Here is a 25,478-nt window from a genome sequence, read left to right on the forward strand (position 1 = left end):
TTTTGAATCCGTAAAAGATACTATTGAACTCTGCAACTGCGCAAGCACTTGCATCATATGCCAGAGGATATTAGTATTCATCACGGTAACGATTCAAAAGTTCGCGGCGGCTATAGGAATTTCCAAAGCTCTTTCGTCAGTGATTACATGTTCCATCCACTCGCCGATACTATATATATAACCAGGCAGCGAGCGTAAGGCAAGCACCGACAGAGAAGGCAAATAGCTGCTCTCTTCGACTAATTATCACCGGTGGACGCATGGCGATGTCTCCTGCGGAAGAACACCCTCAGAAGGCCTTCGGTTGGGCTGCTCGCGACACTACCGGTGTGCTCTCCCCTTTTAACTTCTCCAGAAGGTACGTTGTTGGTTCGTCTTCTCCTTTATGATCCTTCTTCATCACTGCTGAGGTGTTCTCGGAAAAGAGATCTAATCGATGCTTATAATTTGGTTCTTTGTTCTTCCTATTTCTCTTCAGAAGCACCGGACCAAAGGATGTCGGTATAAAGATCCTGTACTGCGGAGTGTGCCATTCGGACCTCCATTTCCTGAAGAATGAATGGGGCTTTTCTGTGTACCCTCTCGTTCCTGGGTAATCAAAACCTCCTTCCCAACTCCTTGGATCGAGTTGGCAATTGGAAGCAGCTCACGTCTGTTGACATCGCAGGCACGAGATCGTGGGAGTCGTCACACAGGTGGGCAGCAGCGTGCGAAAGTTCCGCGTAGGAGACACCGTCGCGGTCGGCTGCATGGTCGGCGGCTGCGACGAGTGCGACGACTGCATCAACAAGAGGGAGAGCTACTGCCGGAAATCCATTCTCACCTACAACGACATCTATCACGACGGCACTCGTACGTACGGAGGGTACTCCGACGAGACCGTGGTGGAGGAGCATTACGTTCTCGGCTTTCCCGACGGCCTGCCCATGGCGGCCGGGGCACCGCTCTTGTGCGCGGGAATCACCGTGTACAGTCCCATGAAGTACTTCGGGCTATCCCAGCCGGGGACGCACCTGGGCGTCGTCGGCCTCGGAGGCCTCGGCCATCTGGCCGTCAAGTTTGCCAAGGCCTTCGGCGTGAAGGTCACGGTCATCAGCACTTCGCCCGGCAAGCGGAAAGAAGCAGTGGAGGAGCTCGGTGCTGATGCTTTCATTGTAAGCCGCGATGAGGAGCAAATGAAGGTACACATAAACTTATTGCCTCTTCCATTTTGCTTCGCATAGTTCATACATACGAAACTAAGTTATCGATCAAATCAGTGCGATCAAGTTTTTGCGCTGTGAAACTCCAAACTTCCATTTTCTTATTTGGATCATCGCCTAATACTCTATGTAGGCCGCCATGGCGACCATGGATGGCATAATTGATACGGTCTCTGCTCAACACTCTCTCTTGCCTTTGTTGGATCTCTTGAAGCATCATGGCAAGCTAATTATGGTGGGAGCACCTCCAGAGCCACTTGACCTTCCGATTTTCCCTCTGCTTACAGGTAAGCGAAGTAGCATCTTCTACATTTGATCCATCTCTTTCGAACACCGGAAACTTGTCTAGATGATGAACTATCTCTATGATCTGTTAGATTGATGAGAGACGAATTTGACAGGTCGAAAGCTTGTGGCGGGCAGTGCCACAGGAGGGATAGAGGAGACGCAAGAAATGCTCTACTTCGCCTCCAAGCACAACATCACCGCAGATGTAGAGGTTATTCCAATGAAATCTATCAATGTGGCCATGGAGCGGCTCGCTAAGGGAGACGTCAAATATCGTTTTGTTATTGACATAGCAAACACTCTGCCAGCCTAAACTACATTTGTCGCGCTTTGATGCTGAAGAAGGAATACTTCACCGATTTTTATGGTTATTTTACGTAATCGATTTGTCGTGGAAGATGTTATATGAGTGTCATTGTTCAGGTAATTTCTGTGTAATAAATATATTGGTACTTTTTATTGTGCCCGTAGAAGAAATATATCATTTGATGTTTGCTACTTATATACAAACACCATTCTCTATGATAATTTATTGTGTCGTGAGGTACCTGTGGGTTTTGTAGTTGTTTATCGATGATATCTAAATCCAAAACTTATAATTAATGGTTGATGAGGCTTTCTTTGTTTCTTTCTTTCTTTTCTATTAAATATTATTTCATTGTTTACCTAAAAGGATTAGTTGATCATTTTGGAGATGACGCTGATGAGTTTCAAGTATTTGGAATCATTGAGATTTGATGTCGTAAGTTTTTATTATTTGGAATCATTGAGATTTGACGATGATGATGTCATAAGTTGATTTTTTGACATCATTAATATTTGTAAAAATCTATATGTTTAGTTAAGTTCATAATACTAAAATATTTATTTATAATTTTTATTAAGGTATTGTAAAGTCTTTCTCTATCTCTCATCGTAGGGCTAATTATAGATTATCCTATATAATTAACTATATTTAATATTTCGATTCTTATACTTTCATAAATTAAATTGAGATTTCTATACTTACAAAAGTGAAATATTAAGATCTGAGAGAGATTTTATTAAAGTAACGAGGTTAAATATTTCACTTTCATAAATATAAAGATTTTAATATATTTTTTTAAAATATATAAATTAGATATTAAAGATAACTAATTATAAGATAGTTAAAATTATTTTAAAAATTAGCTATTAGTAATATCAGCCCCTTTTTTAAAAATATTTTTTGGAATTATAAAACTTTCATGAGAATTATAAATATAATACAAGTAGCGAGCGTTATGGATTTCTAGGTGACATGTGATCCGTTGATTTCGATCGCACGGCCGACATGAGGCTGATCCTTCTCGCCGACCGAACCGTGGGTTCGAACGCTTTTTTTGGTTGCTCGAATGGAGACGACGGTGAAGAACAAAGACCGCTCGAGGGTTTCCTCTTCTTCCTTTTCCTTTTGTGTGCCTGGTTTTGCCTCACTCGCCATTATGAAACACTAGCCTTTCGATGCTTTTCCGACGGAAGATTCGATCTCTCCGCCGAATTCCTTGTCCGTGTTTCGCTGGTAAACACCCGCTCTCGTCTGTGGCGGCTGCGGACGCGGCGGAGGAGCTCGTCTCGGATTCTGGGGTTTGGGACACTAAGAGTTGCTCGAGAGAAATCCTAGCCCTGTCGAATCTAGAGCTCGGGCTCTATCTTTCTTGTCGCTCTAATAGCAACGTTGTGGCTGAAAAAGGAGTTTTGAAGCAGAAGGAAATGGTCTCGTGCCCTCGGTGGTCTGAGCAGGACCCGAGGCTGGCGAGATTGGAGGTTTGCCATGCTTTGGCCAAAGAGGGGAGGTTGAGGCAGATGAGGAAGATACTGCGGCAGATGCTGGGTGATGAAGGTTTTCCCTGTTTTCCTCTTCTGGTTTGTTTTTTGTTTCCTTTTCTTAGTCAAAAATAGAAATTTTTCTCTGCTAAAAATTTATATATTTCTTCAAGGGCTCATTGAGTTTGATTTGCAATTGGTTACTTTGATATCTAACCTTTATGTATATAATTTTTCTCTAATGTTTGCTTGGTTGATCGCATTCTTACCGGTATTGTGAACACACAAAGATCGTCGACCGATGAGTTGACCCGGTTGATGTGGAGAGTAGACCTTGCTGAAAGGACGAAGGAATAAAAAATAAAAATCTCATATTTCTCAAAAAGGTGTTCGTCGTCATACGAATATTGATGTACAAAAACCCGCAAAACTGAAAATCACGTGTGAGATAGTTATGTTACATATGGAAATCATATATCATTAAATTTCTGTAGATCTATGTGAGAGGATGAAGGAGATCAAGTGTTCTCCTTTCTAATGGTGATCCACACGGCAAGGGCTACGAAGACGTTCCTCGAATCGCTACCAAAATCTCCATATCTGTTGATTGAGAAGAAGAGGAGAGGAGAATAGGACGTGACAACCAAAAATCTTAGCTTATGACCCTTTGGTTCCCTCCTATTTATAGAGGTCCCCTGTCAACTTAACCCTAATGGATCCTGCCATGTGGATATTAGATCTCTATCCAATTACCCAAGCCTCTTAGATTAGTGAGTCTCTACCTAATAATCTTTTATTAGTTCTTAATGAATCTCATCTATATGATTCAATAATTCAGGGGCTTAATGGATATCCAATAAGATAGGGGCTCCGGCGGATATCTTATATCTGAACCTATACTCGTCGTAACACCTATCATATGTGTGTGACCCTCTAGGCTCAATATCTTGCTGACCTTGAGTCGTACCTGTCAGAACTTCTTCTAGGTCAACGAATTATTATCTCCATAATAATTCACTCGACACATCGACTGTGGATGTACTAGACTACTATGCCGCAGTTCCCAGACGATATAGGAGAATCCAATCCTTTAGACCTATCTGTCCTCAGTTACCATGTACTTATAGTCCCTCATCCATCTAATATCCTAGAGGTCGTATAACGGGCATAGTGTTGTCAAGCCCATACGATTTCTTCTCGAATCTTGTTCTAATCGGATTCTCTTGGAGAACTCTTTATCTCTCAATTCGAATGACCTTAGCCAAGGATTTGTTTGAGCAAAAACGCATGAGATATTTCTCTCATGATATCGAGATCGGATGATCCTCTATCAACACTCAATAGCCCTTGTAAGGTTTTGCCACTCTCGATGATCGGCTGTGCTAGATCTGGAACTTCCAAACATAAGTTCGGTATCAAAGAGTGGAGTACTCATACAGGATATCCTTGGTGTCTCAAGTCTAAGGACCAGGTACACTATTGGGACGATGGAATCGTTATCTGACAATGAGTTATCATCAACCATTCAGTATTCCATGAGCGAATCAATCAGTTAACTCATTTTTCAATGGGCACATGCAGTGTAGCCCTAGTGTCCCCACAAGAGCAGCTATGAGACTAGCTGTCTCCATCATATGGATAGGTATATAACACATTAGTCTATCTAGTTATCTCGATGTTCATCTCGAGTACCCTATGACCAGAATTATTTAAGTTGTGTTTAGAGGTGAATCAGTCTCATTATTGTGATCTCATCACGATCCGATTCTCATTGCACAGATCCATTAACATCACAATATATATATATATATATATATATATATATATATATATATATATATATATATATATATATATATATACATACATATATATAAAGTGAGAAAATATCATAATAATAATAAGCAAAAAAACTGTGTGTCATGTCACACGTGTCATCACTTACGTGATTGGCTTGTAGGGCACCTATGACTAGCAATCTCTCACTTGACCTAAAGTTAATCACTTATGTGTCTGATCCCCATCAGACACCTGTGACGCTCAGAGACAATTTGAGACAACGACTTTGTCAGTGGATCTGCGATGTTATCTTCGGATGAAACTCTTTCCACTACTACATCTCGTTGGGCCACGATCTCTCTAATAAGCTGAAACCTCCTCATAATACTTCTGATGAGACCCGGGTTCTTTTATTTGAGTAATCACCCCGTAATTATCGCATTACAAGGGAATCAACTCCTCGTTGCTTGGCATGACTCCCAAATCTGTGATGAACTTCTTAATCCAAACTCCCTCCTTTACTGCCTCTGTCGCAGTAATGTATTCTGCCTCTATGGTCGAGTCAGCAGTAGTATCTTGTTTAGAACTCTTCCAGCATACTGTTCCTCCATTCAGGGTGAACACATACCTTGAATTAGACTTGCTATCATCGACATCAGACTAGAAGCTCGAGTCTGTGTAGCCCTCAACCCTGAGGCTACTTCCTCCATATACCAGTAAAAGATCTTTAGTTCTTCTTAAGTACTTAAGGATACACTTTACTGTTTTTCAGTGCTCCAAGCTTGGATTCGCCTAATACCTGCTCATGACACTCAAAGCATGCGTTATACCAGGCCTGGTACATAGCATAACATACATGATAGACCCTATTGCCGAGGCATAGGGTATTCTATTTATGTCTACCCTTTCTTCAGGAGTTTCTGGAGACATACTCCTAGAAAGCGATATCCTCTGTCTCATCGGTATGAGACCTTTCTTTGAATTTTTTATGCCAAACCTTTTGACAATGGTGTTTATGTACCTGGACTGGGACAAGCCAAGCATCTTCTTGGATTTATTTCTATAGATCCGAATCCCCAATATGTATGATGCTTCTCCTAAGTCCTTCATAGAGAAGTGTCTAGATAGCCAAGCTTTTATCATGGAGAGCATTCCTATATCATTCCCAATTATTAGGATGTCATCCACATATAACACCAAGAAGGTGATAGCGCTCTGACTTAATTTCTTGTACACACAAGGCTCATCTTTGTTCTTAACGAAGTCATAAGATCTGGTCGTCTTATCAAATCTTATGTTCCAACATTGGGAAGTTTGCTTTAGTCCATAGATAGACCTAAGTAACCTTCACACCTTATCTGGACTTTCTTTGGACACGAATCCTTTAGGCTGTATCATATATACCTCCTCGAGGATGTCGTTGAGGAATGCGGTTTTTACATCCATCTATCAGATCTTATAATCATAGTGTGCTGCAATAGCCAATAGAATTCGGATGGATTTTAGCATGTCTACAGGTGAGAAGGTTTCGTCATAGTCAACACCTTGCCTTTGACGATACCCCTTGACCAATAGCCTTTCTTTATAGGTCTCTACCTTTTTATCTACTCCGGTCTTCTTCTTGAAGATCCATTTGCAACCAATGGGTACAATACCTTCGGATGCATCAATAAGGTTCTAAACATTGTTGGAGTACATTGAATCCATCTCAAAATTCATGACCTCTTGCCACTTCCCGGAGTCTATTATCATAATAGCCTCCTCGTAGGTCTGAGGATCAATATCCTCATCTCTAATATGTCTCATATATCTCTCAAGAGGATAGGATACTCTGTCGGACCTACGTAAAGTCGGAACCTGTGTGCTAGGTACCTGAACAGACCCGGGCTGTGGAATGGTGCTTGAGCTAGATTCTCTACCCTTGCTCAACTCTATCATGCTCCCACTGTCTCTGTCAAGAATGTGTTCCTTTTCAAGGAACACTGCTCTCTTAACTACAAAGATCTTTTAGTCCTCTCGGTGAAATAAATAATACCCACAAGTTTCCTTGGGGTATCTCACGAACTTGCACTGCTCCATCTTGGATTTCAACTTGTCGGGGTTGTCTCTCTTAACGTGGGCAGGGCAGCCCCAAATCTTAACAACCTTAAGATCGGGCTTATTCCCTTTCCATATCTCATATGGTATAGACACTATCGACTTAGTTGGAATTCTGTTCAGAAGGTAAGTTGCGGACTCTAGGGCGTATCCCTAAAATGAGACGGGTAGCTCAACGAAACTCATCATGGACCACACCATATCGAATAGCCTGTGATTCCTCATTTCAGATACACCATTGAGCTGAGGTGTATAAGGAGATGCTCATTGAGATAGAATCTCATGGTCCTTGAGGAACTAGGTGAACTCTATACTGAAGCACTCACCTCCTCGATCTGATTGAAGAGTCTTGATACTCTTTCCAGTCTGGTTCTCCACTTCATTCTTATACTCTCGGAATTTCTCGAAGGCTTTGGAATTGTACTTCATCAAGTACACATGTCCGTACTTAAAGAAATCGTCAGTGAAAGTAATGAAGTAGGAGTAACCACCTATGACATGAGTTGATATGGGACCACATATATCACTATGTAAGAGTTCCAGCAACTGAGTAGCTCTCTCTCCAATTCCACTAAATGGAGAGTTGGTCAGTTTTCCACGAAGGCAAGGCTTGCAAGTTGCATATGAGTCAAAGTCGAATGGATCTAGGTATCCATCCTTTAGCAACTTTTAAATCCTTCCCTCATGGATGTGACCTAGTCGGGGTAGGCGACGTGGCCTCTTGCTGGCGGCCGTAGGGAGTTGGTGATCCTTGAACTTTTGCTTAGGTGTTGCTTACGTGGCGGGGGGAGCTAGGGAGTGCTAGGATTATCCCTATCATTCGTCCCCTCGGAAAGGCGTTCTTCGAAGCGTCGAATGGTCTCGAAGGACATTGCTTTTCATGCATTCTTGCATGGTGGTGTGATCGCTGTTTAGCTTTGGGTTTATTGTCGGCACCGCGTTGGTTGGTGCGAGGCTTGTTTGGGGCGAGCTATGCTTTCTTGCTAGGGTGATATTTGTTTTAGATGGGTGTTGACCTAAGTGACCTCTCTCTTTTTTCTTCCCTCTCTATATTCGTTCTCCCCGTTCCGCAAGGGAGTTCATTTTCTCTCATTTTTTGACCTCCCCCTTCTACTTCTGGAGGTTTCCTTCTACATTTTTGCCTACTCCTTCTGCACAAGAGGTTGGGTATTCTTTTGGGCTTGCCCCTTCTTCTGCTTATGGGGGTAGGTACTCCATCGCTTGGACGGGAGTGTAGGTCCCAGTAGCGGGTGTTGGCTCGACCACGTGAGCGGGAGGATCGATATCAGTTTGCCGTAGCGGCTTCTGTTGTAGCGGGCCTTAATTCAATCATCGTAACAGGAGTGTTGGTATTAGTCCGTCGTAGCGGGTCTTGATTCGACCGTCGTGGTGAGATTATCGGTATCAGTTCGCCGTAGCGGGTCTTGATTTGATCGTCGTAGTGAGAGTATCGGTATTAGTCCGCTGTAGCAAGTCTTGATTTGACCACCAGGGGCGGGAGAGTGGATCCGCCTTAGTGGCTTCTGCTATAGCGGATCTTGATTTGACCGTCGGGAGCGGGAGAGTGGATCTGCTTTAGCGGCTTTTGTTGTAGCGGGTCTTGATTCGACCGCCGGGGCCAAGAGAGTGAATCCGCCTTAGCGGCTTTTGTTATAGTGGGTCTTGATTCGATCATCGACGGCAGGAGAGTAGATCCGTCTTAACGGCTTCTATCATAGCGGGTCTTGATTCCACTGTCGTGGGCAGGAGAGAGGATTCGCCTTAGCGGGTTTTGATTCGAGAGAGTGGATACGCCTTAGCGGCTTTTGCCGTAGCGGGTCTTGATTCGACCGACGTGGGCGGGAGAGTGGATCCGCCATAGCGGCTTCCGCTGTAGTGGGTCTTGATTCAACCGCTGTGGGCGGGAGAGAAGATCCACCAACGACTTTCGTTATAACGGGTCTTGATTCAACCGCTGTGGGCGGGAGAGAGGATCCACCATCGGCTTTCATTGTAGCGGGTCTTGATTCGACCGACGGGGGCGGGATAGTGAATTTGCCTTAGCGACTTCCATCGTAGCGGGTCTTGATTCGATCGTCGTGGGCGGGAGAGTGGATCCGCCTTAGTGGGTCTTGATTCGACCGCCGTGGGCGAGAGAGTGGATCCGCCTTAGGTAAATGCTGTGGTGGGCTGCATCATTCATGTCGTATCATTTTGCCATTAGCGAGGTGCCGGATGGTGAAGCGCCATTTTGGGATTTCTGCCGTTTGCTATCTTTAATTATCGTGGGGATCCTTTGTTAGCCTGATGTTTGATCCGTTTAAGGATTTAAGCGGCCCTTTTTGGCTTCTATAGGTCTTTCTATCGCGCTGAGGGGGGGCGCGATTTCCATTGCAAGCATTCTTGAGCGATGGTGTAGGATCTCACGTTGTCCCAAATGGGTGCGTGCAAATGTCAACTGCGGAAGGCAATCCGTCTTCGGCTCCCTTTGGTCTGGTTGGGACCTTTATATAGCGCCCTTATCTTTCTTCCTTCTCATCGACTGAGCATACTTTTTGCTTGAGGCCGCTGTCGACTGCCAAGTTCCCTTAGCGTGTGCTAAGATGTCTTTTTTTTCTGCTTCTCCTTCTCGCTCTCGCCCCTCGTGTCGTAGGGGTACCGAGGCCTCGGCTTCCTCCCAAAGGGTGGTACAAGTCGATTCCTCATCTTCTACGGGTGTGTGCCTCCTCTGACCTCAAGGGTTTTGCGGGAGTTGGGTTCGATAGAGGATGTCTATGATTACGTATCCGTCATGACCACCCCTCAGCTAGAGCAGCTACGTCGCCATTTCGTTATCCCGACAGAGATTACTCTATCAGTCCCCGAGGTCGGGGATCGCTCGTTCCATCCAACCCCTAGGGTTTTTGCCTTACGGTCGATGCCCTTAAGGCAGGGCTGCACCTCCCCTTCCATCTTGTGATTGTCTCCTATCTGGAATAGTAGCGGATTTTGCGCTCTCAGATGGCGCCCAACTCATGGGGCTACATGGTGATCTTCAGTGACGCATGTAATGGTGCGGGGGTGGCACCGTCTTGTGACCTCTTTCGCTTGTGCTTCCGCTTGAGCCGGGGGTCGAGCAACCATTACTTGTCCCCTCGTCAGGGCTTCAAGACAAGCGGGGTTGGCTCTGACAACAAGGGGTGGAGGGCGAGGTTCTTCGTTGTTTGTAGCGGTCGGCTGGGGCTTTCCTGTGGCATGGATGTTGCAAGGCATTGATAACACACTCTCCTCCCTGCCAGCGAGGGAGGCTGAGACTGTCCTGCAGATAAGAAGGCTCCTCTCCTTTAGCGCCATGAGGTGGGTGGAGGAGGCTTGTTTGGTGGACGCCACTCACAGCCTCATGTCGTGAGGTACGATTGACTTTCTCTGCTTGGTCATCGTTTGTTTCTGGCTCTTATCCGGTGTGTTCTCATTTTAGCAGGCATGGATCTCTGAGGGTTGATGAAGCGTCATTTTTCTGCTACCCTCCCTGGGCCCGGCAAGTGGCTTCCACTACCACTGGGCCCGTCCTATGGGTCTTTTATCCAAGCTTTCGGGGACCTTGAGGGCGATCCTAGACGCCCTGATGAGGGAGCAGGAGATCCTGGTGAGGATTTCGGCTTCGTTGGGCTCCTCTAGCGGGTCTGACCCAACGCCATTGAGCCACCGGAAGAGGCGCCCGGGGGCCCTCTTTGAATCTCCAAGAGTGCTACCTGGGGGACCCGGGTCTGTTTTGGGGCCTACTACTACCCCATAATCTTCTATGAGGTCGCCTTAAAATTTTCATCGAGACCCTCTACGGGAAGGTCAGGCGGATCTCCCCTGGGCCTCGTTGTTGCATCTTCTTCGAGGCCTCTTCTTGATCTTGCCCTTGGATCATGTTTTTAGATCGCCTCAAGAGCAGTCGGTGGGCCCAGATAGCGAGGACGTCATCGCAAAGAGGTCTCTTGTGGCTAACTCCAACTTCCGGAAGGCACTAAGGTAAAGCACGTCAGCGGAGCTGCGGGTGTTAATCATCACCCTTTTGACAACGGTGTTTGCCATCTGGACAGAGATTACTAGAGCATTATCGTTGATGGGGTCCAAGTGGCACGTGGCTTCTCCAAAGATGATCTTAGGCCCTTCTTTGATACTCGAAGGTTTTTTTGAGGAGGCCCGTGCGTAGGCTTTTCGTCTTGAGGAGCTTTAGCCCCCGGAAGCGTTCCTCCCGAAGATGACGTCATTCTGCTTTCCCACGGGTCCTCGGGGGCAGGACGAACGCTCCAAGGGCTGTCCCAGGTGCCTTCCCATGTGATCCTTCCTGATGAGTTCCTCGATTTGGTATCTCAGATCCCTGCACTCTTCTGTGTCATGTTCGTAGTCCCAGTGGAAACGACAGTACTTGGATATGTCTTTATGCTTCGTAGACCCTCTCATGGGTTTGGGCTCCTTCAGGAGGCCCTTCTCCTTTATTTGGAGAAAAATCTCCGTCCTTGTTATGTCGTGAGGAATAACCCTGTTCTCTCCCGCTGATCGTCTGTTCGAGAACATCTTCTTTGGGGCGACTCCGAGGCCGGGATCCGAGGTTCATGGCGCGCCCGCCTGTTGGCCTCTTCTTGGCGTCTTGAGACCATGGCTTCGACTGATGTGTGCTAATTGGCCCTCTGGAGTATCTTTGGGACGGTTGTGGGAGGTCTCTCGACCAACGACCAAAAAAAGCGGGCAAGCCTCAGGCCCATCATGAAGGCCTAGATTATTAGTGAGGGATGGACATTCTGAGTCCCTCGGATCTCGCCGGCGAACTAGGTGACGAAGCCGGACAAGGGCTCGTCTTCCCTTTGCCTCAGTCCAAGTAGGACAATGGCCGAGTGCTTTGGTCGCACGTTGGCAAGGAATTAGAGCTCGAACTCTTTGGCGAGCTACGAAAAAGAGAAAATTACCATTCCTAGGCGGACCCCCTCAGCATCGTCGGGAATGCTCGGCACATTAGAGCGTCCGAAGTGCCGAACATAGACATCTTGGCATGGAACGTGGCGGTGTGTTCTATGGGGTCGGAGTCGCCATTGATGGTTTCTAGACTGGGGAGGCGGAAGTTGGCTGGGACGGGATCCTCCTGGATGCTTTGAACGAAGGGGGAAACATGGGGTGTATCAGGTTCCCCATGAGGGTGCCAGAATTATCGCTGAACCTCTAGCCTCCGGTTCATGGCTTGGAGTTGTGCCTTCATTGAGTGTTCCCAGGAATCAGCGGATTAGGCCTCAAACTCTATCAGGGTTTTTGTACAGCTTGGCGGAGTGTTACACTCCGCCGTTGGAGGGTGCGGTGCAGCGCCACTCGTACCTCCCTGGCCGAGGAGGTTCTTGGAAGGTTGGGCGTGGACTCTCCAGTTGAACTTCAGGTGCAAGATGTGCAGTCGACAGCTGGAGGGCGGGCCGTTGCACCAGAATCGCTAGCTGCGTCAACTGGGGGAGGAGTGGGGTGATAGCTTGTATCATGTTGGTGAGGGTCTGGACCCGCTGAGCGAGGCCTAGGAACGCTTCTGATGGGGCGAGCAGGGAGCCCGTTCCTAGCCCTGGGGGGAAGTCCTCGGTCGTTGAGTAGGCGCTAGTAGGGCCCTAGTGTCTGGGCCGAGGTAGAGGCATCGTTCTATTCGAAAGGAGACATGTGCCCTCTCTCCTCAAAGGGGTTAGGGGTCATGGGTAGCGCTTTCTTGCTGGAGCGCTCATTGGGAGGAGTGGTAGAAGGATGTTCCTGCGACATTCGACCCTTCCTCTAACACTAAAATGTTAACACACAGAGATTGTCAATTGGTGAGTCGGCCGGTTGGTTCATTGTCAAAAGTGTGGGTCTCTTCTGATGACTCCTCTTGGCTGACGTGGAGAGCAAGCATTACGGGAAGGACGAAGGAATCTGTAGGGAGAGACGGTTCACCGGGAGCCGCTTAGTCTTCGAGCAGTGAAGTTTGGTTTGGGAGTTGAGCGGTCCCCTATGCTGGGTAGCCTCATAACTGTGCCTCCGGGCTGTGCCGACGACCCTGCACAACAAGCTTGCGCTGGGGGTGTCTCGACTCGACCCCTTCGATGCTTAAGTCAGGAAAACGGAGAGGGAGGAAGACAACAGTATCAACAGTGTAAACGAGAGAGTAAAGAGTCTCTTTTGCCTGCTTGGCTCGGGGCTTGGCTTTTATACATGGGTGCTGACGGAGCGGACGGATCTCCGTTGAGGCCCCCCTTACCTTGCGTGGCAGAGGCATTTAATACGGGCGGCTCGCCGGCGTGTGCCCCTAGGAATGGTGCTTGGGGACTATCGGGGTGAGGCTTCCAGTTTGTCTTCCTTGCTTCTTTGGGTCAAGCAGGGTGTGGTCCCTTCATCCTCCGTCCGGAAGGGAAGGCTAGTAAAGCCGGGCCATGCCGTCGACCATTAATGCGGAGTTAGGTTCTCTTTCCCAGTTGCGGGATTGGTGAGTATGGGTCTCGCGAGCCCATTTTAGGAAGCCGGGGCAGGCAACGTGATCTCTTGCTAGCGGTCGTAGGGAGTAGGTGATTCCCAGGCTTTTGCTTAGGTGTTGCTTATGTGGCAAGGGAAGCTGGGAAGTGCCAAGATTATCCCTATCATTGCATTATATCAATATGAAGATCATTCTTTAGTACTAATTTTAGATTGTGCACACCATTTATGATCCAAATAGCTTATCCTCCCACCAATGAACATGGTTAAATACAATGAAATAAGAAAAAAATAAACTTGTTACTGCTTAAGATTCGTGAACTTTTTGTATCCTACACCGTTTTTCTTCCTGGTTCATGGTGTCTGGCATCCCACCATTGATACAATTCTTATTTTCCATAACATTTTGCATGGTACTTTGTTCTGACAGTCTTGCAGCTTAAGTTGCTGTTCTAATCTTTAGTGAACGTGGCTTGTCACCGAATAACTTGATTATATGCATATTGTTTTCCTAGGGACATCATCATCGTTACTCTGTGAGCTTCTGTGTACTAATTTCAAGGACTGGGATTCCAACAGCATTGTTTGGGACATGCTAGCGAACGTGTATGCTAGATTGGAAATGATCCATGATGCGCTTTTTGTTCTAAGCAAGATGGCTGCCCTTGACATGCAAGCTTCAATATCTACTTATGACCGTTTGTTGTTCAACTTAAGGCATACAGAGATCGCTTGGGATCTTTATGAAGAAATCAAATCCAGTGGGGTTTCTTATAGTGAATACACATTTAAGATCCTCATTGATGGTCTCTGCAAGCAAGGAAGATTACAACATGCGATTTCCTTCTTCCAAACGGAAAGAGGAAATAAAGAATTTAACCGTTGCATAGTTACCTTCAATTCCCTCATGGCTGGAGTATGTAATGCAGGGTTTGTAGAGATTGCAAGGTCACTCCTTTCTCTTTCTTTCAAGTATGGGTTTCTACCCAACAAACACAGTTACACTACTCTCATTCATGGGTTATGTCTAGCAGGCTATGTGGATGAAGCCTTGGAACTCTCTGAGTACATGCAGACGGATGGAATAGAGCTTGATGTGGTTATTTATAATATTCTGATAAATGGGTATCGCCTACTTGGCTTGATGAGCGAGATTTGGAAGCTCATAAGGATGATGATTCAACATGGGCTGCAACCAGATTTAGTTACATATACTATACTGATAACCGGGCTTTGTGAAGGAGGTAATGTTGATGAAGGATTGAAGATGAGGAAAGAGATGCTTTCTAGGGGGTTCAAGCTGAATATTGTCACTTACAGTGTTCTCGTCAATGCCCTTTGCAGAAAAGGACACATCAATGAAGTCGAAGGATTGCTTGGAGAGATGAAGGAAATTGGCCTAGATATGGATCTAGTAGCATATTCCATCCTCATAAATGGGTATTGTAAGTTAGGAGAAATCGAGAAGGCACTTCAAGTATGCCAAATTATGTGCTCCAAGAGAATAATGGCTAATTCATTTGTTCATGGGGGAATTCTTTCTAGTTTGTGCAAGAATGGATCGGTGCCCGAAGCAAATTGGTATTTGGAGAACCTAGCTGCTACTGGTCAAACGTTGAACATTATTTTGTACAATATAGTGATTGATGGCTATGCTAAAATAGGTGATGTTGAAGGAGCTGTCACATTATATGAACAGATAATCAGGTCAAACATAACACCTAGTGTTGTGACTTATAATTCCTTGATTTATGGCTTTTGTAAAATTGGAGAATTAAATATAGCGAAGAGTTTCTTGAGGAAAATTGAGCTTCATGAATTAGTTCCCACAGTGGTAACCTACACCATTCTTATTAATGGATTTTGTGGAGCTGGGGATACTGATTCAATTCTAGAACTCCTCGATGAAATGATTGGGAAATCAATCATGCCGAACAGAATAACTTATAGTGTAATTATAAAGGCTCTTTGTAAGCAAGGCAGAGTACAAGAGGCTATTGACATTCTGAAAAATATGGAGATAATGGGTATAGGTGCTGATGAGATTACCTATAATACGCTTATTCAGGGATTTCATGAACTGAGAAATGTGAACATGGCTTTCTATCTACATGATAAAATGTTGCAACATTCTCTCATGCCTACTCCTATTACTTACAATCTTCTCATTAATGCCCTTTGTTTGAATGGTGAAGTTGATAGAGCAGAAAGGTTTCTACTCTCTCTTTTCGAAAGAGGTGTTAGGCTGAGGAAATTTGCTTACACAACAATTATAAAAGCACAATGTGCAAAGGCAATGCCAGATAGAGCCATTATACTTTTTGATAAAATGTTAGAATCTGGTTATGAGGTTTCAATCAAAGATTTTAGTGCAATAATCAATCGATTATGCAAAAGGCATTTTGTAAACGAAGCAAAAATATTCTTTAAATTGATGTTATATATTGGCATACTTCCTGACCAGGAGCTTTGTCTTGTGATTTGTAGTGCCATTCACAAACAAAATGATCATAAGTCATTGGCTGCTTTCCAAGCTATGGTTGTCAAAAGCTGTCTTATTGCCCTGGGTATCTATGAATGAGTTACCTCTGTGATAAAGCATACATGTCACATGAAAATCGTCTTCTTATCTCCTCAAACCACTTATGGATTCCAATAGTTGGAAGCTGCTAATTCCTTGGAGTCACACTTGTTGAAGTTCAGAAGGTGCTATGCAATGAGGTACTTATCGGTTATAGTTTGCCTGGGTTATTATAGTTCAATTTGCCACAAATCAATTTAATCTCTCAAATCTAATTTTGTCAAGTAGTTTGTTTGAATAGTGAGTTTCTTGTAAGAGTATCTTTTTATTGAAATAGTAAAAAAGATCTCCCCCAATTCAAGTCTTTTAGTCATATAATGATCTTTAAAATGTCATTTTAATTAAGGCTGTGATTTCACTTATTTTGTTGAATCCGACTTATTGTCAAATTGGTATTGTCAACGAATTCAAGCGATGGAAGTGTCAAGTTTTATTGAGCACCACCTTTGAGGAAAGAACCTCCAGTAGAAGAGTAGGGAAGAGGAGTAATGAGAGATAGAAGAGAGAATAGAGACATGTGTTTTTGGATTATCTCGAGTCTGAACTTGTTTATGCAAGCCAGAAATCAAGAAACGTGAAATTGAACTAAGATATTACTTGCAAATTTTGTTGGCTTAGTGCCATAACCTGCCAACCACCCCTATGGTGCTTTAAACCTTGATACCTAAAGCTAGTGAAGCATCCAACTCAGGTTTGGCTAGCCCTAGATCGGTGACAATTAAAATTGGTTGTCCCTTGATTGGCCCTGTTTTCGATTGCAAATGCCAGTCGAGGAACTTGTCTTTGCTTGAATCATTTGGTAGTCTTCTTAGCCTTCTTTAGTTTGACAAAAGGAAGCCAAGTTGGGTTGCTCTTGTTTGTTGACCAAGGAACCTTGTGTTTGATCATGTTGACCAAACGAAAGTCATAAGTCTCCCATACAACTTATAATATGCATCTGTGGAAGCAACCAAGTTTTTCATGAGCACTACTATGCCAAGTTGACCCTCTCTTCTTGTCACCCAAGACAAATTGAGCAACACTTGTGCTTCTGCCTATATATTAGAGCTGATTGGACCTCTGATATGAGCCTTCCCATGGCCGACCCTATTGAAGCTGATATATAACTTGTGATGACAATGTGAATCCAATGGTCCTAGATGAGTGTGCTGTAATGTTAACCTAATTTAAAGAATCTTGAGTTGAAGAATCCTAGATCTATTGCCAAACTTATGTGTGTACTGGATTGCTTTTCATATGATCATATAGATGGTCTTTTAATCTTTTTGCCTTAGTCTGTTTGTTTATTGAGCATCTGCTTGAGGCACACTGCTATAGTACTTCTTGAGCAAGGTTGAAGAATGAGGATCAAAGCTCAGGTAGTTAATTAAAACAAAGGGCATTAATGAGAAGATTGTAAGTAATAGGAGTTATTTTTATAGTAATGTAAGTATGAGAAGATTGTAAGTAAGTCTTTTAATCTTTTTGCCTTAGTCTGTTTGTTTATTGAGCATCTGCTTGAGGCACACTGCTATAGTACTTCTTGAGCAAGGTTGAAGAATGAGGATCAAAGCTCAGGTAGTTAATTAAAACAAAGGGCATTAATGAGAAGATTGTAAGTAATAGGAGTTATTCTCATCTCCTCTGTGGATTCTTGTTATTTTTATAGTAATGTATCTTTGGGATTATTCTTTTTTCTTTAGATGGTCATCTTTTTGCGAATGATTTCCTGTTGCAAGCATTAGTGCACACAAATATCTAGGGCATGAGTAGTTGCATATTCAAGGGATATAAGAATGATGCAGGGTATAGTTTGTTGGTTAAACAAAAGTGTGAAATGTCAATGAGATCTATAATTTTTGGCATCACATAGGCTTACAACATGAATAAGGAAAGCAATGGGATGGTTGCTGTGCCAAGATGTTGGCACATTGGTGCATGCTGAGGATAGATCTGGTGCAACTTGTACTGTGTTATGTACCTATCCGCACATCCTGGAGCCACGATAGTGCTATTCTTGATGCCCATATGGGTTGTAAAGTCTACCAAAAATTGTATTGTAATTTCCCTAAATGTTGCCTGTGCTTATCTAATGCACAAGTTGAATTTTTGTTTGACTGTATTTGTTTGGAAAACTGATTCATGTTTCTTGCTTACTGGCTAATCACTGTAGGTTACTATGGCTCTTTTGATGTCTTTAGAAAATGAGTTTTCACATAGAGGGATGTGTGAATTTGACCGACCATGAACCAATTCTTTGCATAACTATTTTTTTAATCTTTGGAGACCACATCTCATTTTCTTAAAAATAAAGGTATGTTCTTTTGGTGGGTGACGCATTGCAATTTAACTGGTTGTATGATCCAGAGCACTTGCTTATTGCATCAAGTTTGGTTCATTTAGAGACTCGGCAACTAATTGAGATGACATTCGTCCAAGCTGCTTAACAGTAATGTTGATTCATGTTGCCTATATAATACCAATTATGTACTACATTTGCAGGGCTTTATTTGGGTGCATAGATGTGAAATCCATGAATAACTTCTGGAGGATTTGGACGGGTGAAGAAATACCCATCATGCATGGGAAATCTCAACCATAATGGATTCGTCGCCTTCTCTGGCTCAGGTGCCAGTTTTCGTGTACGAGCAGCACGGCTAGATGATTTCTGGGACTTGTAGTAGGTTGTCTTCGCTGATTTCTTGTTTACATGTCTTTAATCTTTCAGGGAAGACAAAGGTGCAGCTTCTTGTTTTCTCTTTAGAAGTCGAACCCTACATAATTTCTTACTAGATGCTTGTTTGTGGTCCATGTGCTGTCGTGAATTACTTACATGCTGCTGTGTGAACTCTTTAAACCTGGAATCTTTTATTTTGATTTATATGGTAGCAGCTGATAGGTTTTTGGTTATAACATATAGTCTTATGCACGGTTGTGACAGTTTCATGATACTTTGTGTTGTCATTTTGTGAATGCAGCCAACTTGCTGTTTGAATTGAAGGGGACATGATGTTGAACCTGACCTGCATTGTCAAGCTGATGTAAACCAAATTGGAGTCATGGCCTAGTTGACCTACAAGACAATCAGAATGTGTGCCGGAATTAATATAGGTGGGGAGTCCTGATGCTTCAATGCCGAATGAAGAAACTGAGTCCTGATTGGAGTGAGTAGCAAAATTATACCTTGCATCAAAGTGCCGTATTTATTTATTCTGGATGGTCAAAGTGCTAGCTGCTTGAGAACATGTTTTGGCGTCAACGAGAATCCTATGGTTGTCTCCTTCAATATCGTCTGCTTAAAAGTGCTCTTCCACAATCTTCCGCAACGGTTTGGCCTCGATACCCCTGCATGGATGATTTTTTCTCAGCAATCCATTGATTCAATTATTGCTGGCCTCTAAGCCTCTATTCTCTTATAATTTAAATGGTGAAATCTCAAACTAGTCCATGGAAGCAAAGGAATTTGTTAGTGAGACTCCTTTCTTCCTGGTCTGTTCATTATGGTACAATAAACTTCATCTAGTGTTCTGGATGATTTCATTCTGGGGAATAAGATCATTCCTTTTTATTTTAGGAGGACTGAGATCATTCATCTTATATCTGTCAAATTTTCTATTTGTCAATTTCTAATGTTCCAGCTAAACCCATATAGAGGTAGCAAAGATATGAAGGAACAAAAGCTTTCTCATCCAATAGACAAGGCTGAAACGTAAAGTTTGGCATATAAAACCTGCAGTCTTCTTATTGATACTTCACCGAATGATAGAAACAGAAGATTCTCTTTCATTAGCATCCATGCTTTTGTTTGTGAAGAATTGGAACTCATCTTAGCTGACATGATTTGATGATCTATGGCTTAGTAACCCGGTTTTGGTTAGATCGAAATATTCTTTAACACAGTACAATTGGAGAGAAGAATAAAGATGCATTTAGAGTATAGGAAAGGTATAGCATATCCTAAACCTGTTCAAAAAATTGACATCTTATACCAAATAGAAAGCCTACTCGGCAATTCACTCTCTAATATTCTTCTCCCCCCACACTCCACCGCCTCTTAATATTCTTCTCCGCCGTATCCTTCCGTAGAACAAGATAAATGCAATAACCTAATTTGCTGCAAACAGGACATGCTAACTATACTTCTCTCTGCTCTCTCTCTCTCTCTCTCTCTCTCTTAGAGCGGACACAATGTTGTACCTATCAGGTTCATTGCTCTTGTTCATCTGAAACCACAAAATCTAAACCATCATTCTGGTCTGTGTGAATCCCCTGTCATGGACCTGAGCCCCTTACCACGATCTCTCTCTAAACTTGCAAAACTGTTTCGGTCGAAGAAGTCGTCGTCCTCGGCGGATCCCTCTTCTCCTGTGAAGGAAGGGAAACGAGGGAGAGAAGAAGAAGGTGAAACGAGTGGTTGGAGGAGAGCGAAGAGCAAAGGAGGAAGAGATGAAGACGAAGTGAGTAATGTTGATGATCGGAGCAGTGCAAAGATAAGGCCATCTCCTTCAAAGAAAAAAGGTGCGACAAGAGGAAGTGATGGAGAGAAGCCTGAAAGAGCGGCGGCGGGAGAAGGGCAAGAAAAGCGCACGAGTAGTGGGTGGAAGACGGAGATGGTACACTCTCCTTCGCCGGCGCCGGAGGTGACACCCACCAAAACTGAAACTTCGGGGAGTGCTAGGAAGGAGCTTGAGATGGCGAGGGAAGGAGAAGAAGAAAAGGGTGCAAAGAGTAAGGAGGGCGACGAGAATATAATGTCCTTACCTTCCGAGAAGCCAATCCCTCCAAATGAAGATATTCTGGCGGGAAAAAAGTTGTCACCTACGACACCTGTGACAAGTGGTGCGGAGGTGTCTCAGAGACAAGGAGAAGGAGGAGTAGACATGAATGGTGGAGAGAACGCTGCAACCAGACCATCTCGTTCACCATTGTCATCGTCGACAAGCGGTCCAGGCGGAAGCAACAACAAGGAGTCCAAAAGTATCGGGGTCAAAGATGAGGAGGGAGGACATGAGGGTGGGGAGAAAAAGCTAGGGATGATGTCCTCTCCTCCTTCGGAGAGCGACAAGGAAGAGATTGAAAGGATGAGGGAAGAACAAGAACAAGGAGACAAGAGGAGCTATTCAGAGTTGGCACCTACGACAATGATCTCTTCTTCCCCATTGCCAACCAAAGGAAATGAAGAGATGAGAGCAAGGAGTGGTGTAGAGGTGTCTGAGAGACAAGGAGGAGGAGAAGACATGAATGGTGGAAGGAGTGCAGTAATCACGTCCTCTCCTTCACCATCTTTAGTATCAACAAGTGTTCAAGGAGGAAGCAATAATGAGTTAGAAAGAAATAGGACAGGAGATGAGCGAGCAAGACATGAGAGTGGAGAGCAGATGATGGAGACGACATTGGCCAAAAGGGATATTTTGGAGAGTGACAAGAAAGAGAAGGAGAGGACGAGGGAAGAGCAAGAACAACGAGGTGAGAGGAGCTATTCAGAGGACTTGTCATCTACCACAACGATCTCTTCTTCCCCATTGACAACCGTAGCAAATGAAGAGATGAGAGCAAGGAGTGGCGTAGAGGTGTCTGAGAAACAAGGAGGAGGAGAAGATATGAATGATGGAAGGAGTGCAGTAACCACGTCCTCTCCTTCACCATCTTTAGTATCAACAAGTGTTCAAGGAGGAAGCAATAATGAGTTAGAAAGAATTAGGACGGGAGATGAGCTAGCAAGACATGAGAGTGGAGAGCAGATGATGGAGACGACATTGGCCAAAAGGGAGATTTTGGAGAGTGACAAGAAAGAGGAGAGGACGAGGGAAGAGCAAGAACAACGAGGTGAGAGGAGCTATTCTTCCACAACGATCTCTTCTTCCCCATTGCCAACCGTAGCAAATGAAGAGATGAGAGCAAGGAGTGGTGTAGAGGTGTCTGAGAGACAAGGAGGAGAAGGAGAAGCAATGTATGGCGTAAGGAGTACAGAAATCACATCCCCTCTTTCACCATCATTACTGTCGACAAGTGTTTCAGTAGGAGGAAACTACAAGGAGCCTAAAAGTATCAAGACAAGAGAAGAGCAAGGAGAAGATGAGAGTGAAGAGAAAAATGTGGGGATGACATCCTCTCATCCGATGACGGAGACAACATCGACCAAAACAGAGATTTTGGAGACCGCTGAGGAGGATAGCAAGGGGACGAGGGAAGAACAAGGACAAAGAAGTAAGAGAAGCCATCCAATAAAAGATAGTCCGACGTCCTCGTCATGGTTGATGCCAATGTCAGTAAATGGAAAGACCGAGTTAGGAGATCAGAAGTGGTCACCTACGACAAGACCAACCATAGCAAATGAAGACGTGACAGCAACGGAGCCCAAGAGAAGTCATGAAAGCTTCGTAGGAGGAGGAAACGATGAGGAGCCTGAGAGTATCAATGCAAGAGGAGGACAAGGAGAATATATGAATGGTAAGGAAAAAATGGAGATGGTACCCATTCCTTCTCCAATCTTGGCGACAACACCATCAAAAAGGAAGGTATCTGGAAATGAAGAGATCGAGAGCACGATGGAAGGACAAGTAGAAGGAGATGAAACAAGCAAGCAAGAAAGAAGAGACGATGACAGAAATGTACCCTCTACTTCTTTCATGTTTGACTCGGTGAAAGAAGAGACTCGAGTGGAGAAGCCGAAGAGAAAGGAAGAGGAAGGACAAAGATGGGCATATAATGGATGGAAGGCAGGGGTTGCATTTGGGATCATAGCAGTGGTGGGTACAATAACATGGATAGGATCGACGCTGTTCCTGAAGCGGCGACAGAGTAATGTTCAAAGTCAGAGAACGAGACACCGTGACGATTAGAGATGGTGGCATTGGTGGATGGATAGTTCTCTTATCGTTGTATACTTCACGCCTAGAATATGAGATTAGATTACAAGATAGAGTACAAATATTGTGGATATAGCAGGTTGATTGTGGGATCGAAAATTGAAATTGTTGTACATTGAATAACTAGGAAGGAAGATTATTTTTCTTTTTATTGTCGGAACTTATTAGTTCCAGCTTGCAATCAGCAAGGAGTTTATTAGGTCTACATTTCTACAATACATTTACTTCTATTGTAAATGAACAAGAAAGGAAATTTTTTTTCTTTTCAAACATCTTTCTATCTCTTTAATTTCTGGGAATGATATGTAAAATAGTGGGAGAAAAGAAGATTGTGGGTGTATCATCAAACGATTGAAAGATTTGTTTTGTGATCTAAAAACATGTATAACTTCTAATTAGTAAGGGTGTTTATAATCGAAATTGAATCGTAATTAAACTGGTTCGATCTGAATCGATTCATTAATAACTCGATTGTAAACGCTATAAACTGTTTTAGTTTGAGAATTTTTTGATTTAATTAATCGATTTAAATTAAATCAAATAGATTTTAAATTAAGAATATTAGCCCGATCGAGTTCATTGCTATAAACCTTTAATCGATTCAAACTAATTAATCAAACCGACTCAAAAATTGAATTTGACCGATGCCAATACAATAATTTCACAAATCACATGGGCCTAATATAATAAATTTTATCGTATCGATCGAATTAGATTAATATTCCAATTTGATTCATCAAATTAATTTATTTAAAAAAATATATTTTTTAAATTATTTGAAACTATAAATCAGTCGACCAAATCAAAAACTTGATTTGATTTAGTCATTAATGATTTGACGGTTAGACCTCTTTAGGTCTATAGTCTTAAAAAATTTATATTGGAATCTCTATAGTTATGAAAGTGAAACATCTAGGTCTATTTACCCTAACATCATCAGTTTTACTGACGGAAGCACGAAAATGATGAGCAAAAATAAAATTTTATTGTACTAGTACATTTTCGGTGGTGACACACGACAACACTATTTGGGGTAACAGGTGGCTGTTGTAGATGAGCATAGAGAATAGTGGTAAGAGGTGAAGCAAAGAGAGAGAGGAAGAAGAGAATAATGCAAATGTTGATGCTTTGCATCTACATCATCGTCGACGCAAATGCTGAGTGATGCTGATGCAAATGTAGAGCGAAGAAAGGGTCGCTTAACATCTAAATCAACATCGATGTAGATGCAGAACAAACAATGAAAGGGCGATGGTCTATTAGGAGTCAAACACAACCTTCCTTTGTTGGGCCTATGACGTGTCCATCCATGGCACCAACTTTCTTGTAGCTCATTATGTCTGCTAGATCATATGTGTTGCTTGCCACTCCCTCGACGTTGGTTGCCACATCTCCGACACAGGTATGTGGCGGGTTCGCCTCCTTTGCGCTTCTTGCGATCCCAATCCTACTGCCTCCCATTTGCACTCTGTGGCCTCCTCGTCCTTTAGCTCTTGTCTCTCCACCTTCGAGTCCACGACGACACCTCGTGTCACGCCCCCACAAAATATATCGATAATATTTAAAATCTTCATCACAACTAACCCAGGATCCAAACACACATTTGAGGTCACTAAGAAAACATTCAGATCAAAATTTTCACTTCTATAATCTACCAATTCATAACCCTGTGCAATTCATATACATAGCACACATCACTCGATAATTCATACAATCTGAACTCAACTCATCAAAATAAAAACCACAGTGTAAATCCACAAGTGGGGAATTCTATGCGGTCACCATAATCATCGATTTACCATAAGTTCATATCATTACACGAATTTAATTTAACATTCCAAAACCCTATAAATGAGGGATCCATTAACTTACACAAAATCCACAGGTTTAGATTCATAGTCACATTTCATTAGATGCAAGGTAGCTCATACACAACTACATATATGCTAACAAAAGTTCTGCCCAACGTCTTCTAAACTTTCCACTGCCTCAGCCCATTCTTAACATTTAAGCAAGCGATACGCTATCCTGAAAAATTTATCAACAAACGGGGTGAGCATAAAGAGCTCAGCAAGTGACTAACATATCCATATCAAAATAGTACAATTTCCAAAGAGATACAGTTTCAAAACACAAAGCAAAATATACGATTTCGTAGACATAATATCATTAGGAGCAGAATCACAATTTGTCCTTTCAATCATGCATATTTGGTTCCTGACAGATGGAGCATAGAGTAATTGGAGCATATCAGTAACAAAGGAAACATATCGGAGCTTATCAATGGCATATAAAATGTTCCGAAGCATGTCAACGGCATATGGAACATTTCGAAACAAAATCATCAGTGAATGAAGCATTTCAGAGCATATCCACAAACAAATATCGTACAGAAGCTCAAACGTCGTCCTTGACGTTGCAATCATATCATTCTTATCCAGAGTACGAACAGAAATAACTCACCAAAACTCTGGA

The 25,478-nt window shown here is 43.4% G+C and overlaps 3 protein-coding genes across 9 annotated transcripts; all 3 read left to right on the forward strand.

Moving 5' to 3' along the window:
* The first annotated feature begins 203 nt into the window (after positions 1-203).
* On the forward strand, positions 204-2,000 carry LOC135678418 (8-hydroxygeraniol dehydrogenase-like). The gene is made up of 5 exons (XM_065191220.1): positions 204-358; positions 479-592; positions 668-1,181; positions 1,336-1,489; positions 1,604-2,000. Exons 1-5 carry the CDS (start codon positions 261-263, stop codon positions 1,801-1,803), a joined length of 1,080 nt encoding a protein of 359 aa, XP_065047292.1. The 5' UTR covers positions 204-260; the 3' UTR covers positions 1,804-2,000.
* Positions 2,001-2,808: 808 nt separating this feature from the next.
* On the forward strand, positions 2,809-19,707 carry LOC135582388 (putative pentatricopeptide repeat-containing protein At1g13630). Of its 7 annotated transcripts, none has more exons than XM_065191216.1 (5): positions 2,809-3,351; positions 14,090-15,785; positions 16,062-16,295; positions 18,637-18,818; positions 19,113-19,707. In XM_065191216.1, exons 1-3 carry the CDS (start codon positions 2,973-2,975, stop codon positions 16,153-16,155), a joined length of 2,169 nt encoding a protein of 722 aa, XP_065047288.1. In that variant the 5' UTR covers positions 2,809-2,972; the 3' UTR covers positions 16,156-16,295; positions 18,637-18,818; positions 19,113-19,707. The 7 variants fall into 7 exon arrangements, with proteins under 7 accessions (XP_065047288.1, XP_065047286.1, XP_065047284.1 ...); XM_065191218.1 differs by having other exon boundaries at positions 2,815-3,351; positions 14,090-15,281; XM_065191214.1 differs by having other exon boundaries at positions 14,090-16,295; positions 18,637-18,873.
* A 701-nt stretch (positions 19,708-20,408) lies between these two features.
* On the forward strand, positions 20,409-22,976 carry LOC135680107 (uncharacterized). Its single transcript, XM_065194095.1, has one exon. It carries the CDS (start codon positions 20,409-20,411, stop codon positions 22,974-22,976), a length of 2,568 nt encoding a protein of 855 aa, XP_065050167.1.
* Positions 22,977-25,478: the final 2,502 nt, after the last annotated feature.

This window comes from Musa acuminata, chromosome BXJ1-7 (assembly GCF_036884655.1).
Source record: "Musa acuminata AAA Group cultivar baxijiao chromosome BXJ1-7, Cavendish_Baxijiao_AAA, whole genome shotgun sequence".
NCBI lineage: Eukaryota > Viridiplantae > Streptophyta > Magnoliopsida > Zingiberales > Musaceae > Musa > Musa acuminata.